The sequence below is a fragment of the Scyliorhinus canicula genome, chromosome 3 (genome assembly GCF_902713615.1).
Source record: "Scyliorhinus canicula chromosome 3, sScyCan1.1, whole genome shotgun sequence".
Lineage (NCBI taxonomy): Eukaryota > Metazoa > Chordata > Chondrichthyes > Carcharhiniformes > Scyliorhinidae > Scyliorhinus > Scyliorhinus canicula.
Window position 1 is genome coordinate 148,089,840 of NC_052148.1, and position 15,066 is coordinate 148,104,905.

The window sequence follows — 15,066 nt, forward strand, 5'->3', positions numbered from 1 at the left end:
GACAGATGGACATGATAAAAATCCAGACCGCAAGCTTGGCATCACACGAAGATAGTCCAGAGTGGAGTTTTAGTGTGGGGAATCCAATGATTATCCTTGACCAAATACACAAGGGACATACTGGTGTGTAAGGATGAAGGAACTGGCATGCATTTGTTTTTGGTGGCCATGATAAGATGCTCAAATTGAAGAGAAAGTGGGGCAATGTCAGTCTTGTGCAAAACTAAAAAAACTTCAGCACTGCATCCTTTACATCCGTGGAAATGGCCGACACAGCCATGGCTGAGAATACACATCGACTACGTTGGTCCAGTTGAGGGACACATGTTCCTAGTGATTGTAGATGCACACTCTAAATGGCCGGAAGTAGTGATCATAAAAGCCACGACGACAGAACAGAACATTGTACTACCGCCTGATGCTTCAGATTATCAAACAACAATAAGCACTGGTTGGAATGTGTGAGCAACATCTCCTGAATAAACCTTGCATCGTGTTTGGAAGAAATCCAAGTGTGTGGCACTTCCATATCTTTTCTTTTTGTGGCACATTTAGAATATAACAGGGGAGAATCAAAGTTTAAATAAAACTTTAGGTTTTCTGTACTGTACTGAGCTACAGTATTCATTAACAAGAAATGCCCATGCTGCTAAATGTACACACAAAGTGATCAACAGTTAGAATGGACTCACTGATGAGACACACAAAATGGAGAAAACATTAAGAACCAATTGGATGCGGCAATTTGATGGGGGTGGCTACGGTTCTTCCTGGTGGATGAATTAAGATGTATGGAATGACTGCGCTCATGCATTTAGGTCATATTTTGGTGCAGCAGGGTATCTAAAAATGTATGCACTTGGTTAGACCACATCACCCTTCAGTGTAAAACATCTGTGTCCATTAAGCTGCTGAAAGTAAAGTCCACATAGCACTCCTTTAGGCATGTAAATTTAGAAAACTGCCAAGTCATTCTCCAGCAGTTAAATATACTTTTCTTTCAGGTGCATTCAAATGTGTTAGCTTCTAAATTCTTGCTGTTGTCCAGAATGACAATAGTTGGGAGAATTCTGGGCAACCGTAACTCCAGTGTATGCTGCATTTACCTCAACAGCAATAACCTAGAACAGATGAGAAATCAAGTTACTATTCCAAATCAATAGTTACCTTTGGCAGACTTGCTTCTCCCCACACTCCATTTCCTGCCTGCCAAGCTTCAGGCCTTGACCAAAATTGGAATCAGTACTTTTTTTAAAAAAAATTGTCCACTTGCAACAAGCAAAGGAATTCTATTTGAAGGCAGCTATTCCAGCTTCCATACAGAAATATATGGACAGGAGCTCAAAATAACTCTAACTGATGGAATGATGCCTATGTTGGTTTCTTTTCCCTCTTTGTGTGTCCCAGGCCACCATTTGGTAAATGTCCAGAATTACATTAATAAAAAACAAATCAATTCTCAGGAGCATTCTTAATTGGTCCACGAGAAAGGTATTGGTTGATAGTAGATTTTGGTCAAATCTATAATAATTATATTATTGAAGAGTTTTTAAAATGTCTGATTCTTTATTCAGAAAATGCAACTTGAAAATGGTTTTCATTTTTGTTAATTCCTGTAGTTTTAAATATTTTGCAACGTTCATGATCCACAAGTACAAGATATTGGTAATGTAGAACCGTAGAAGTGCTAGTTTGCAACCATAAACTTCAATATAATGAATTTCCTTTTTCAATGGAGACTTTGTTCTTTAGTGGGGCCAGGGGTGTGGTGGGGGGGGATGGGCCTTCCACCCAGAAGAATGAGAGAAATTCTGTCAAAAGAAAGAACATTGTCACTTACCAATGTTTATGTGAACATGAAAGGGGACCTTGTGGGAGGAAAGAGATAGAAATAAAATATGTATAGCATATACGCTTTGCAAATCTTTCAGTTACTACTTTGGAAAACCAGCACTCAACATTTACCTTTTGGGGAGAAAAAAAAAAGCAAGGTTTACATGCTCAGATGCAACCAAGATGCACACAGAATGGATGAAACCAATACATTATGTAGATTCCTCTTATACTAACCATTGAGAGCATCTTTCATAAATAACATATAATGGTACTTTGTGTGGGAAGGATGTACAACAGTGGTGCTTTGACAGGTACACAAGGATATGGTAACGTCTCAGTTACGTTACTGGATTAGTAATCTGTACATGGCTAGGACAAATAAGCCAGAGTTAAGTTTAAATCACACCATGGTAGTTTCAAATTCAGTTTATAATTTTAAAAGTCTGGAAATAAAAAGCTTTTAGCAAACATGAAGACTGTCATTAAAACTCACTGGTTTGCTCATGTCTTTTAGGGAAGGAAGCTTACCATCCTTACCTGGCCAGTGTGTGACTCCAGTATATCTTGGTCGACATAACTACCCTCCAAAGTTAACTAGCCAGTCAGATGAATCATACTGCTTAAAATATAATTTTCTCAGGGCAATAAAATATGTTCAATAAATGACAGAATTGGTAGCAGTGCTCATATTCCAAGAATGAATTAAAAGATAATGGGAAAGGGGGCATTGGCAGATTGGTAATGGCCTGGATGATAAACTTCACACAATTGTCTTACTCTGAGCAGGCATGAAACAACACGTTGCAGAAACGTTCCTTTCCCAAAGGTGAATCATACTGTCCAAGTGAAAAGAGGTAATCATAGAACCAAATAATTTTACAGTGCAGGAGGCCATTCGGCCCATCGAGTCTGCACCGACCCTTGGAATGAGCATCCTACCCAAGCTCACACTTCCACCCTATCCCCTTAACCCCACCCCACCTTTTTGGACACCATGGGCAATTTAGCATGGCCAACCCACCTAACCCGCACATCTTTGGACTGTGGGAGGAAACCTGAGCACCTGGAAGAAACCCACACAGACACGGGGAGAATATCCAGACTCTGCACAGACAGTGACCCAAGCCGGGAATCGAACCCGGGACACTGGAGCTGTGAAGCAACTGTGCAAACCACTATGCTACCATGCTGAGTCAAGTTTATCGAATTCCAATTGTCAAAGGGACCAGAAGCAGAGAAATTGAACCTGACATTTTGGACAAGTTGACATTAATGTTAAAAACAAAACCTGCAGAGGACAAGACTAAAAGTTGAATATTTTACATTGTTGGACTGATGTCAGGATTAGCTTGACAGTAACTTGCATTGGTAAAGCAGGTACTGATGTATAGCATGATGCTGTACTTCTCTTATCCAAGTATAAATATCAAAAACCTGCTTGCATGAACACTTCCACGAATATTCACCAATGTTCCCATTCCTGCACACGGGACAAATGTAGTTTAAAGAATGCAAACCTTTAACATTTTGGAATCAAAATCCCAGCAGAAATAGTAAAAACCCAAGCACTTTTATTTCCAAAATTACCATGTCTATAAAAACCTAGTCACTTGAGTATTAAAACAGTAGAAATATATCCAAACCAGAATAATGAAATCCTAACTTATGCTTCGAAAAGCACAACTTTTTTAGTCACAAAATACAAGAGTACTTTTTTCTACAATTTTGCAGTACCAATTTTGAACTCATCTCTTCTGAAAACTGTAACTTAAACTGGTGTACAGTTCTAGAGGCATCAAACACCCTCTAGTACCTTACCCACATGGCCATTTTTATGCGAACCTTAATGAGTATTAGTACAGTTCAGTACAATAATTGTCAAATTAAATTTTAAACTAACAACTGCAATGCATTGAATATTAGGAGAAAGATGTACAAGAGGCGCAGGCATATAATGAATAGAATTAGCAGGGAAAATTTGAAAGATGTCTGGGGGAGACAGTAGGTTTAGCACTTTCAATGTTGAAATAATGTGGAGCAATGATTTTAAAAAGCAAAGAACATCAGGATGCACAGCATGAACAATAGAGTACAAGTCTACAAAGATCACATTAAGGTTTTCTAATACACAGAACAACTCCCTGCAATGTTGTGTACAATTCTGGTTACATTTTCAAATGGAAGGATACACTGAAGAGCAACAAGAATTACTACAAGATGTAAAGTGGATGAGGAAAGATTAGAAAGTTTAAACTTATCAGGATACATAAAATGTTAAAAATGAAAGTGGACCCAGATAGTAGAACTGGGCAAACCAGTTAGTGCAAATCATGGGGGAAATTCAATGGCTGATGAACTATTGGAATGACTTGTGAGAAAAGGTAGAAAAATCAAACATCGACAGTTCAAGATATTGGTAAGTGTTATAATTTTTTTTAAGTTCAAAGGGGCAAATAATGAGCTGATTGTCCTTTTAGAACACACTAGATGTCCAGCCCTTACAATATGACTTCATTCTAGCCCGAGTGGGTTGGCCACTCAAATAGATTGAAGTGTCAAGTAGCTTAACTAATTTTATTCCCTTTTTTACACAACCAGTTACTGACAGTCATAATCTGTACATCAAGTGCCAAAGTATACCTGGAGATTATGTAGCTGGAATTGAATTTAGTTTTTTTGCTGTCAATAGCAAGCCAACTTTGAATCTGACATTTCAACAATAATTTAGCCAACAGTTATGGCTCTGCTGGCAATCATTAGCTTTTTGGTCTTGGATGGCAACTGACAAACTGCCCAATGACTGAGCAAACCAGTTATATCAGGTTAACAGCTCAAGCAGCCTGGCACAAAAGTCAAAGCCACTTAAAAATATTTCATTCTGAAAGTAGTTTCCTTAATTCTATCATATTGAATTAAAGCTGTGGGCAAGTTTGTGTGGAAATATTTCAATATAAAGCAATATTTGTTTACATTTTTTGATTATGCCCACCTGAGTTTTATGCCAACTACAGATATGATTGTCAGAGTGACAGAGTGGACAGCATTCTTGCCCAAATCAGAGGGTCTCAGTTCCAGATTCAATAGGGATGTAAACACATAACCTAGACCGATAATTCACAGCAAAACTGAGAAGAGTGTTGCATTGCTGATGTTTAGGCTGTTTGTTCAGATGTTCTGTAAGAAAAAAATCCACGGTACTGAATGAAGAGAAGCAGAGGTTCTCCTGATTTCTGGACCAACAAATCTCTATCAAAACAGATGTAATTTGCAATCAGCTAGCACATTTGCATATATAACAGCAACAACAATTCAAAAGCAATTCATTGGTTGTGAAGCACTTTGGAAAATCCTGAAGATATAAAACACTATATAAATATAAGTTCTTCTTTATTATGTTGCTATTAAGTTGCCACTGGATCTGCTCACCTGAATGAGCTCAGCCATCTTTAGTTCTGAAGGATGAAGATATTAGCCATATTAATGCTAACTACTCTTCTTACAAGGTAGAACAAATTTGCCTCAATATACACACACACACACACACACACACACACAGACACAGACCATGGAGAGAGAGAGAGAGAGAGAGGGTGCTTAATACACTATTCCCATCTTCTGGTCCAATGATCAGTATTTACCATTTTAGTAAACCCACCGAGATGTTTTCATTTTACTGGCTATAAAAATATTTTAGTTGAATGCCCTAATTCATTCACATCTGTTAATGAACCTATGGACACTAACTTCTCAAACTCGATGTCCTGTGTGAAAAACTGAGAACTTTGTGTTCTTAATGTTTCAGCTTTTAGTGAAGACAGCTATCCTGTACCATAGAAATAATGGACCAAAATCCACGTTATTACAGTTCTTGACTAGCTTACAAACAGGCTTTTGCAGCTTGAATGTAACAGATGTGGCGTTAATCTGCTGGTACAGTTTTCAAAGAACAAATTACACTTTAAACACCATTCATCACTTTTAACACATGTAATAAAAAAATAAAAATAAACCACTGTAGCAATCAAATAGCCAAAAAATTCAAATAGCACATATAGGTGGAAGTACTGTAAATATAAAAAGCTGGGATATGTTTCAACATACAAAAGCAGTGCTTTGAGGGAAAAACACAAAAAATAACTCAACACTTAATGGCCATACTCCCAATTTAGTTAACAGCAGAACCTCATTTATCAATGTCAGTGTATTCAGAAACCTTCAGTTTTTACTCAAGTGGCAAAGCAAATCTATCAGATATTACTAAATACTGTTTTATTAAAATAATTGAAAAAATAAAGCTATGTTTAACATATCTGTACTGTTGTATGTATTGCAGACAGGGCAGAAGTCATTTAAAGCTTCTGATATTCTTGTTTCTGAAGTACATTGGGATGTTGCAATATTACAATGCATTAAGAGATGATATGAAAGAATATCACAATTTTGGATTTACATATCATAGTAAATGTGATAGCAGCCATAATCTGATTGCAGTGGTAATCCTGAGAATTCAGAAAGGAAAAATAACCCTTTTGGTATTCTTAAGGAAAGTATGAGGAAGGGCTAATTGAACAGGATAAAAAGCAGCAAATGTGAATTAATGTGTAGTCAATTGAGTTGTCACATAATGCTAAATTTTATAAAAGATGTTTGTACACTAACTGGTATTGCATTTACCCAGAATTATTACTGTGCATTAAACTATTTAAAGAAAGCCTGACACTGTTATGTCAAACTCTTCTGATGTGACATTATGAAATTCTGTCATAAATGTGTTTGTGTGTGTATTAATGGACAGAATTTCAGGATATCACATGAGGTGGAGTACGACAAAAAAAGGTCCATTATCAACCACTTCTGACCAATGGTTTTAAAACGCACAGCAGCAAGGCAACTGAGACATCAGTAAGCATACAGTTACCCCTACAAGTTATTGCTGTGCGCTCTGCATAGTTGAATACACACCCATTTAAGGTCACAGATTTAAAGAAGTAACTTACAATCTTAACACAAGCTTTGCAATTCACTAATCTTTCAAAAGCATCACTGGAATTGGAACTCTAATTGAAGAATCAGAACTCAATTTTCCTTTTCGATTTCCATCGATTTCTTGGTTGTTTGAGTAATCTTTTATAGAATAAAGCAACCAACTTGTACGTGTTTAGATTGCCTTTGTGTAACAGATCACATTTAGACAGCATGACTTTAGTGCTTCTTTGTTTCTTAAACTATCATGCTAAAGTCATATTAACTGATTTTTGTCCCACGTTATGAAGGTGTCATATTGAGACATCTTTTAAGTACAGTATGCAGATTGACAGGCGATCATAAAAATGAGGTCCTCCTCTCAAACACCACTTTCAATTGATAATAAAGTCACACGACTCAAGTAAAAAAAAAAAAATTAGGACAGTTCCAGCCAGTGACCAAAATATAGGTCTTTACTGGTATAGTAGGTGATGAGAATATACAGCAAGGTCAGGCCTGGAACCTGGATACTTCAGAGCCCATTGCTCATAGGAAGAAAATATAAACTATTTGGTAACAAAAGTGTACTATATGTATAATACAAAAAAAGGTATGGTGAAACTGTACCTCCACTAAAGCTTATACAAGTTTCTTGGTCCATAGAAACTATGTTATTTTTGTATGCATTCTCTAGTCTGCTTTACCACCATCCCACCCAAATTCTTTATATCTTGCCCACACTTTAAACAGCTGAAAAATAGATTTTCATTTTAGCTCTTTATAAAGTTTTATACATATTTAGGTGCATTTTCTTACTGCGGTAACACCTCCTGCAGATTATCTAGGCTTGAATGACATGTCCATTATCTGAAAAAGTAGGTGATTTCCAGAACACCAGAAGAACTGTTGATACTATTAGGTTTTCTTTGCAGCAACAGTTTTGTGTCTTCTCCCTTCCTGAAAGTTGGCGACAGTCTTTAAACCACTTTATAGTTAGGAGACTACTGTTGCTGATGTGACAATAGTTGAGTTTGTGCTGACAGTTGTGTAACTTCCCTCACTGTTTGTGTTTGAGTCATTTGATGCCATCAAGCTGGAATTAGCTCGAAGGATAGCTCCAGCAGCGCTGCAGTGTGGTCTTGGTCCAGGCTCTGGTGTGTATGTGAAAGTAAGGCTGGTAGAGTAGATAATCCCATCATTTCGAACCAGAGTGACAGGGACCTGGACAGGCTGACGCACCCATCGCCAACCCTCTCGGAATGCAGAAATATCTGGAACTACACACAGCATGCTCTCTGCACACCTTCAAAAAATGTTAAAGCAGATTAGCAAATGGTTCAACAAAATATTTAAATTTTGTTTACATTCTGATTACTCACAAATAAATGTTAAGCCCGTTGATCAGCAGTTATGCACTAAGGGGGCAAAACATAAGGTGGTACTTTTGAAATAAGGGACGGCCAAAGTGTCACAAAGATGCAAGTAGCTGCCCTCAATTGTGTTGCAGCCTTTGAAATGTGAGAATTATAAAATTGTTTCAATACAAATTTTTAAATCTTCACACAATTTGAATGTATTCAGAGATTACACAATTGAAATATGTACTTTCAATGAATCAAGTGAAACTTTACCAGATCTCATTGCAGAGTAGAAAATAGTTTAGCCATTCTGGCTACAGGTTACTTATTAAAACAGGTAACTCATTTGGGGCTGATTTAGCACAGTGGGCTAAACAGCTGGCTTGTAATGCAGAACAATGCCAGCACCGCGTGTTCAATTCCCGTACCGGCCACCCCGAATAGGTGTAGGAGCTTTTCACAGTAACTTCATTAAAGTCTACTTGTGACAATAAGCGATTATTAATTTTTTTTTTAAACGAAAACATACCAACATCTGAATTCAAAATGTAATGAAAATAATGAAAGTGTGCCGCACTATTAGGTGGAGAATAAACATTCAAAGTATATATGGCATAGACCTGCATTTTCATTTAATCCTTACAATGTCTTTCATCTCGCTATAAATTTGCTACCATTTTATTTTACTGTATCAATAAAATAGTGTTGCCACCATATACCTGTTTGCAACATTGACATTTGTGCAACATCCGCACTGATACTCTCTCAGCTGTAGCCTAGCTTATGCAGGTTGGAAGTTGTCAAAAGCACTGACTGGACTATTTGGTCATTTTTAGCATTTTGGAGCTTGTGCATAAACTGTCTTTGCCACACTGCACTGCAAAATTATTCATTGACTATAAAGTGTCTTGGAACATTTCAAAGTTGCAATAGGTTGCCAAATAAATGCTAGAGCTAAAATTATAGGATATTACTGCACAGAGGGCAGTATTGAGGGAGGAGGTGCTATAGTGATATTGCCACTGGGCTAGCAATCCAGAGGCCCAGGGTAATGCTCTGGGGACCCAAGTTCAAATCTCACCACAGCAGATGATGGAATTTGAAAAATCTGAATTAAAAGTCTAATGATGATCAAGAAACCACCGCTGATGGTTATAAAAGAATGCATCTCATTCACTAATGAATGCCCTTTAGGGAAATAAATCTGTATTCCTTATCTGGCCTGGCCTACACGCGACTCCAGGTCCACATCAATGTGGTTGACTCTTAAATGCCCTCTGAAATGGCTGGGCAGTCATATCAAACTGCTTGAAAGTCAAAAAGGAATTAAACTGGATGAGCAGATTCAAGCACAGTGATATACAGTCAGAAGGGTGTCAGCATCAACTCCAGACCCCATGAAGTTTCATTGCTGATTACCACATACCACCAGTAGCCCATGTTGAATATTATTAGGAGGAAGCACCGAGTGTGGCAGGGGCACAAAATGTACTCTGGCTGGGGGACTAGAACATCACTACTGACTGAGTTGGCTGAGTCCTAAAGAATGCAGCTGCAAACTCGGTCTGCAGCAGGTGATGAGGGAACCAATAAGAGAAAAAAAACATACTTGACCTTATTCTCACTAATCTGTCTCCCACTGAAGCATTTGGCCATGACAGTATCACCACCGTGTTAAACGGGATAGATTTTGAACAGATCTAGAAACTCAAAACTGGGCATCCAGGAGGCACTGTGGGTCATCAGCAGAATTGTATTTAACCACAATCTGTAACCTCTTCGCGCAGCATATCCACCACTTTGCCATTCCTATCAAGCCATGAGATTAATTCTGGTTTAATGAAGAGTGCAGGAGAGCACGCCAGTGGCAGCACCAGGCATACCTAAAAATGAGGTGTCAACCTGGTGAAGCTACAGCACAGGGCTAAACAATATACACAGCAATCAATAGACAACATATAAGCAATGCCACAACCAATGGATCAGGTCTGAGCTCTGCAGTCTTCCCAAATCTAGTTATGAATAGCAGATAATTACACAATTCACTGGTGAAGGAGGCTCCACAAATAACCCCATCCTTAATGGCAGGGAAGCCCAGCACATCAGTGCAAAAGTCAAAACTGAAACATTTGCAACAATCTTCAGCCAGAAGTGCAAAGTGGATGATGTATCTCAGCCTCCTCCAGAGCCAGTATCACAAATGTTAGTCAATTTGATTAATTCCACATGATATCAAGAAACAGCTGAAGACACTGGCTACTGCAAAGGCTCCGAGCCCTGATAATATTCGTGTAATAGTACTGAAGACTTCCAGAACTTGCTGCGCCCCTAGCCAAGCTATTCCAGTATAGGGAATCATAGGTATCTACTTGGCAATGTGCAAAATTGCCCAGGTATGTACTCAAAAAGCAGGAGAAATCCAACAACACCAATTATCGTCCCATCAGTTTACTCTCGATAGCCAGAAAAGAGTGATGGAAGGAGTCATCAATAATGCTGTCAAGTAGCACTTAAACAGCAACAACCTTCTCACTGATGCTCAGTTTGTGTTCCACCAGGGCCACTCAATTCATTAAAACCTTGATTCAAACATGGACAAAAGAGCTGAACTCCAGAGGCGAAGCAAGAGTGAATGCCTTTGACATCAAGGCAGAAGTTGACCGGCTGTGGCATCAAGGGGCCCGAGCAAAACTGGAGTCAATGGGAATCAGGGGAAACGCTTTCTGCAGATTGGAGTCATACCTGGCACAGAGGAAAATGGTTGAGGCTGTTGGAGCTCTTGCTGATGGTTTAATCGCTAAAAACACCAAGCGGGAGGAGGCATAGAGAGCAGCGGGATTAAGCATAGAGAGGAGTGAAATTCCAGGTTGACAAATTTTAGTTGCCGATGATTTAAAAAAAAAACAGTATTGAATGCAGCCTTCTGAGCCATAGAGGAACTAAAATCCAAGTTTCCAGTTCCTCAAAACATTTTAATGACCATTTTCCTCTCCAGGACTAAGAACAGATAAATAGCAACTCCTCTATTAAACACATGTACAGACTTTAGCGACGTGATCCAGTGTTGACAGACAAATTGCCTATACAGCCAAAGACAAACAGCTAGTATAGTGGTGGAGATAAGCTAGGTCTAAGCCAACATATCAGAAATAAGGAGTGGATAGCAACACTGAGCAAAGAGGTATCAAGAAGCCAAATATAAATCAAAAACAGGAGCCCCATTTAGCTATAAAAAGTACAAGTTTGTATGAACAACAGGTCAGATATAATCAGCCAGACAGCCTGCTAGTCTCTATATCTGGCTTAATTGCTCTCCTTTGTGGAGACACAAGAAGAAAAAGATACAAGGAAAGCTAGTACAAAGATGCTGGAAATCTGAAATAAAAACAAAATGCTGGATAAATATAATTCGGACTCGAAACCTCCTGGGTTTCTCTCTCCATAGATGCTGCCAGACCAGCTAGGTTTATCTAGCATTTTATGTTTTGATAAAAGTCAAGCTTAGTATCTTTCTCAATGTAATTCAATCAAATTAAGCTCATAAAATAAATGTTCTGTTTAGAACTACACTTCTTTACCTGTACATGGTCTCAGCTTCCACATCACCAAACCAAACTCGCAGATTGGGTGTAAAATTCTGTCCCGTGAGCTCAAGCATTGCAACGTCCCCTCCTCCATTCAGCTACAAAAGTAAAGAAAAGCTCTGTTGTATATAGCCAACTCTTGTAAATACATGCAGAGCTGCATAAATGATGCATTCCTGACAATAATTAAAAACATGGCTTAAACCTACCTGTTTGGTGCCCAAAGTAATGAATGTGCAGTTGCAACAACTGGTACACACAAGGCTTCTTTAAAAAGTACACACAATAATTACGGACACAGAATACTTATCCCCATCATAGAGAATGCACTCCTTTGTCACCAGAAATGGGTTTTTTTTACAATCCCTACTTTACATGCAGTTACAGCAATAAATTTCATTGTATTTCTTACATGTTTAATCTTGCTGCTTTTAGAAAAAGCTAATTTTGCAGATTTTAGTGCTCTCCATCAAACTTCAACATGAATTATGCTCAAAATTTCTAAACTTGAGCTTTTAAAATACTTTTAAAAAACAATTTAATTCCTTGCCTGTACATTTTCTAGGTTCAGGCTGTTATTTGGTTTGATATAAAACAGAAACACTTTAACCAACACACTCATAGAACAATCTGTCTAAATTGGAAGTAATAGGGAGAAAGCATTTTAAGGAGTGTTGGAATTTTAAATTTGAACATATCCTCTTGAAGAAAACCTTCTAAAATTAACTAAACACATTTTTGATTTTGCTGTCAAAAACATTTAAATGAAGAAATAATGTGCTTTCCTCCAGGACTTTTACTATGTAAATAAGGACTCCTCTACGAAGCATTTACACAATAATTGACAAGCCTCGTGTAGTACTGACAGATATGTGTGCCTACAGCCAAACACAGCACCAGGCAGCAGTACAGAAGTGGGAATATGCTAAGTATCAGGGCAGCAGAGCAGTAAAAAAAAGGAAAAAAAAGAATGTGTCACAGAACTGGTCAGTACCAATGCTAATAATGATGATTAGCCTCTTTAATCTAGAAAAAGATGCAACATAAATTATTCATTCCACATTTCCTCATAGAATTTAACAGATAGTTTGGTTGATAAATATAGCAGTCATATTGGTACAGTTGTAGAAATCTTCAGAGAAATCGTACTAAACTTCATTATTTAACTGAAGTTCAATTTCTTTGATTATGTATCAACCAAACTGATTTATCTGAAAGCATAGAAATTAATATGTTGTTCAGAATTAAGACATTAAAATTCCTCAATGTGTTACAGCCTTGTAATATATTTTTCTAATATTTTCTTCTATGCACAACGGCTACAAATATTCTTAACTTTTGCTCCTGGTTGCAACCAATATTCATAAAGCAACCTTCTATTGAAAAGGCAATATAAATTTGTTTATTTGAATTTGTAATAACCCATTTGAATGGATATAATGACTTTCAGCATGTTAATTTACTCCATAATGAGAGATCAACATTCTGTATTGTGAAAGATGTTTAGCCTCAAGACCAGTGAAGATTCCATCACACGTTTTTAAAATAAATCAAAAATCAGCAGAAAGCAAGTCCCTCATTACATAATCCTTACATTCCTTATACATGTTACAAAGGTATCCACAAGTCTAATTAAAAGAAATTTGATGTTAGAAATTACTTCATGAAAAACGAGTGGCTTAGTTCACACAAGGCAAGTTCAGAGAAGAAATGAAATCAGGAACATCAGGTTTTCTATGTTACGTTTGGACATAAACACCAACAGATGAACAAATAGGACAAAGCAGACATGTCAAAACAGAAAAGATTCCATCTCATAAGACATGACATTAAAAAAACCTCCCTCACACATAGCATCTATCCCAGGGAACAACTGCTGGGGGCAAAGGGTTGCCTACACTAATCTATCACTATATACCCTGGAAGGGCACCTGCAATACTAGGCAGGCATGTCTTCACCAATGTTTCACACAAGGATTTGGATTACAGTGCCAGTGACAAAATAGCTTTTGCTACCTTGGACATAACAGTGCCAGCAACCTATGCTTCCCATATGTTGAAATCAGGGGACCCACCCATTTGCTCATTTCTCCAGGCACCCACCCATCTGCTTATTTTGCCAGGTAGTGACTGTAATTGCAGAGCAAAGCAGCTGCTACTAGCCATGTATCTCCAGTTGTGGATAGAGTACACCCCTGTACTATAATCAACACTGTTACCCCTCAAATACCTCGTGAGGGATCGTCATTTGCCATGTTGTCCATGCCATGAGGGCTAAAATCTCTACACGCAAGTAGTTTGTCCTAAGTTTGGGTTGGGGAGAGTGGGGAAAGAGAAGAGAAGATGGGAAACAGGGATTGTAATGGTTGATTCATGTTTACCTTCAATGAACTTGAGGAACTCACGGACTGCTTTGTCACCAAGATTAAATGTATTTACTTACATTCCCTTCATGACACCACATTTCCTCTTGCCCACCAAGTCAGTCCTTCAGTCCTACCCCGTGCTGTCCGTGTCCAAACTCTAAAGAGACATTCTAGTTTCCCACCCAGCTTGCCTTATGATCTCTCCAACCTGATTTCACTTATGAGAAAGGTGAACTTGACCCTAGTGCCAGTAAACTGATCACCAAACTTTCTTCCTTGACCCAGCCTAGTTACCTTTCAAACAGTTTAGGAAACTGTAATATCAACCCACTCCCTTACAAATCTGTCACCACAACCCTCCCTCTCGATCCCTGCAAGCTGCCAAAATCGCCAAACCCCATTTCTTCCCAAAATGATTTAAGTCAGGAAAATCCTTGTACATAGTCTCTGAAATTCCTCTACTAGTGATCATTCTGCATTACAAAGCGCTGACCAAAGTAAAATGGCAATCCGTGCGGATCACCATGCTACATTGTTCCTCCTCATCCTCTCTGCAGCTGTGATATGGTCCTGCACCCACACCTCACACCATCCTCCTCCAATTCCATCTCCTCCATTGTTCACATCAATGGACTGCTTTCACTTTGGTGTTCTCAATTCTAATCACAACATCGCCAGCATTACTTCTTACTCTTTGCACTATTGCCTCTGAAATCGCACAAAAAATATATTCTTGGTCTCTCAATTTCATCTCCATGATGCTTCTTGGCAACCTCTGTAAACATGCAGTAAGCCTCCAGTGACAACATCCAATTTACCTTTCCATGATCATTCATCTGTGCTATTAAACTGGTAGTCCAACACCAAGTATCCAATTAACTACAATTACCTCTAATTAAACAGGAAATTAAACTAATTCAAACTGATAGAACAATTTCTTGGACGTCAGGTAACTCT

The 15,066-nt window shown here is 38.2% G+C and overlaps 1 protein-coding gene across 3 annotated transcripts in view; it reads right to left on the reverse strand.

The window, feature by feature from the left end:
- Window positions 1-3,385: 3,385 nt before the first annotated feature.
- Window positions 3,386-15,066, reverse strand: part of rbpjb (recombination signal binding protein for immunoglobulin kappa J region b) — a 123,335-nt gene continuing 111,654 nt past the window's right edge. For 2 of the 3 annotated variants that reach the window (XM_038791452.1, XM_038791453.1), the window contains 2 exons: window positions 11,738-11,841; window positions 3,386-8,104 (listed from right to left, as the gene is read on the reverse strand). In XM_038791452.1, the coding sequence (XP_038647380.1) occupies window positions 7,795-8,104; window positions 11,738-11,841 (414 nt within the window). In that variant the 3' untranslated portion in view covers window positions 3,386-7,794. The remainder of the gene's footprint in view (window positions 8,105-11,737; window positions 11,842-15,066) is intronic. The other variant, XM_038791454.1, reaches the window with a different exon arrangement.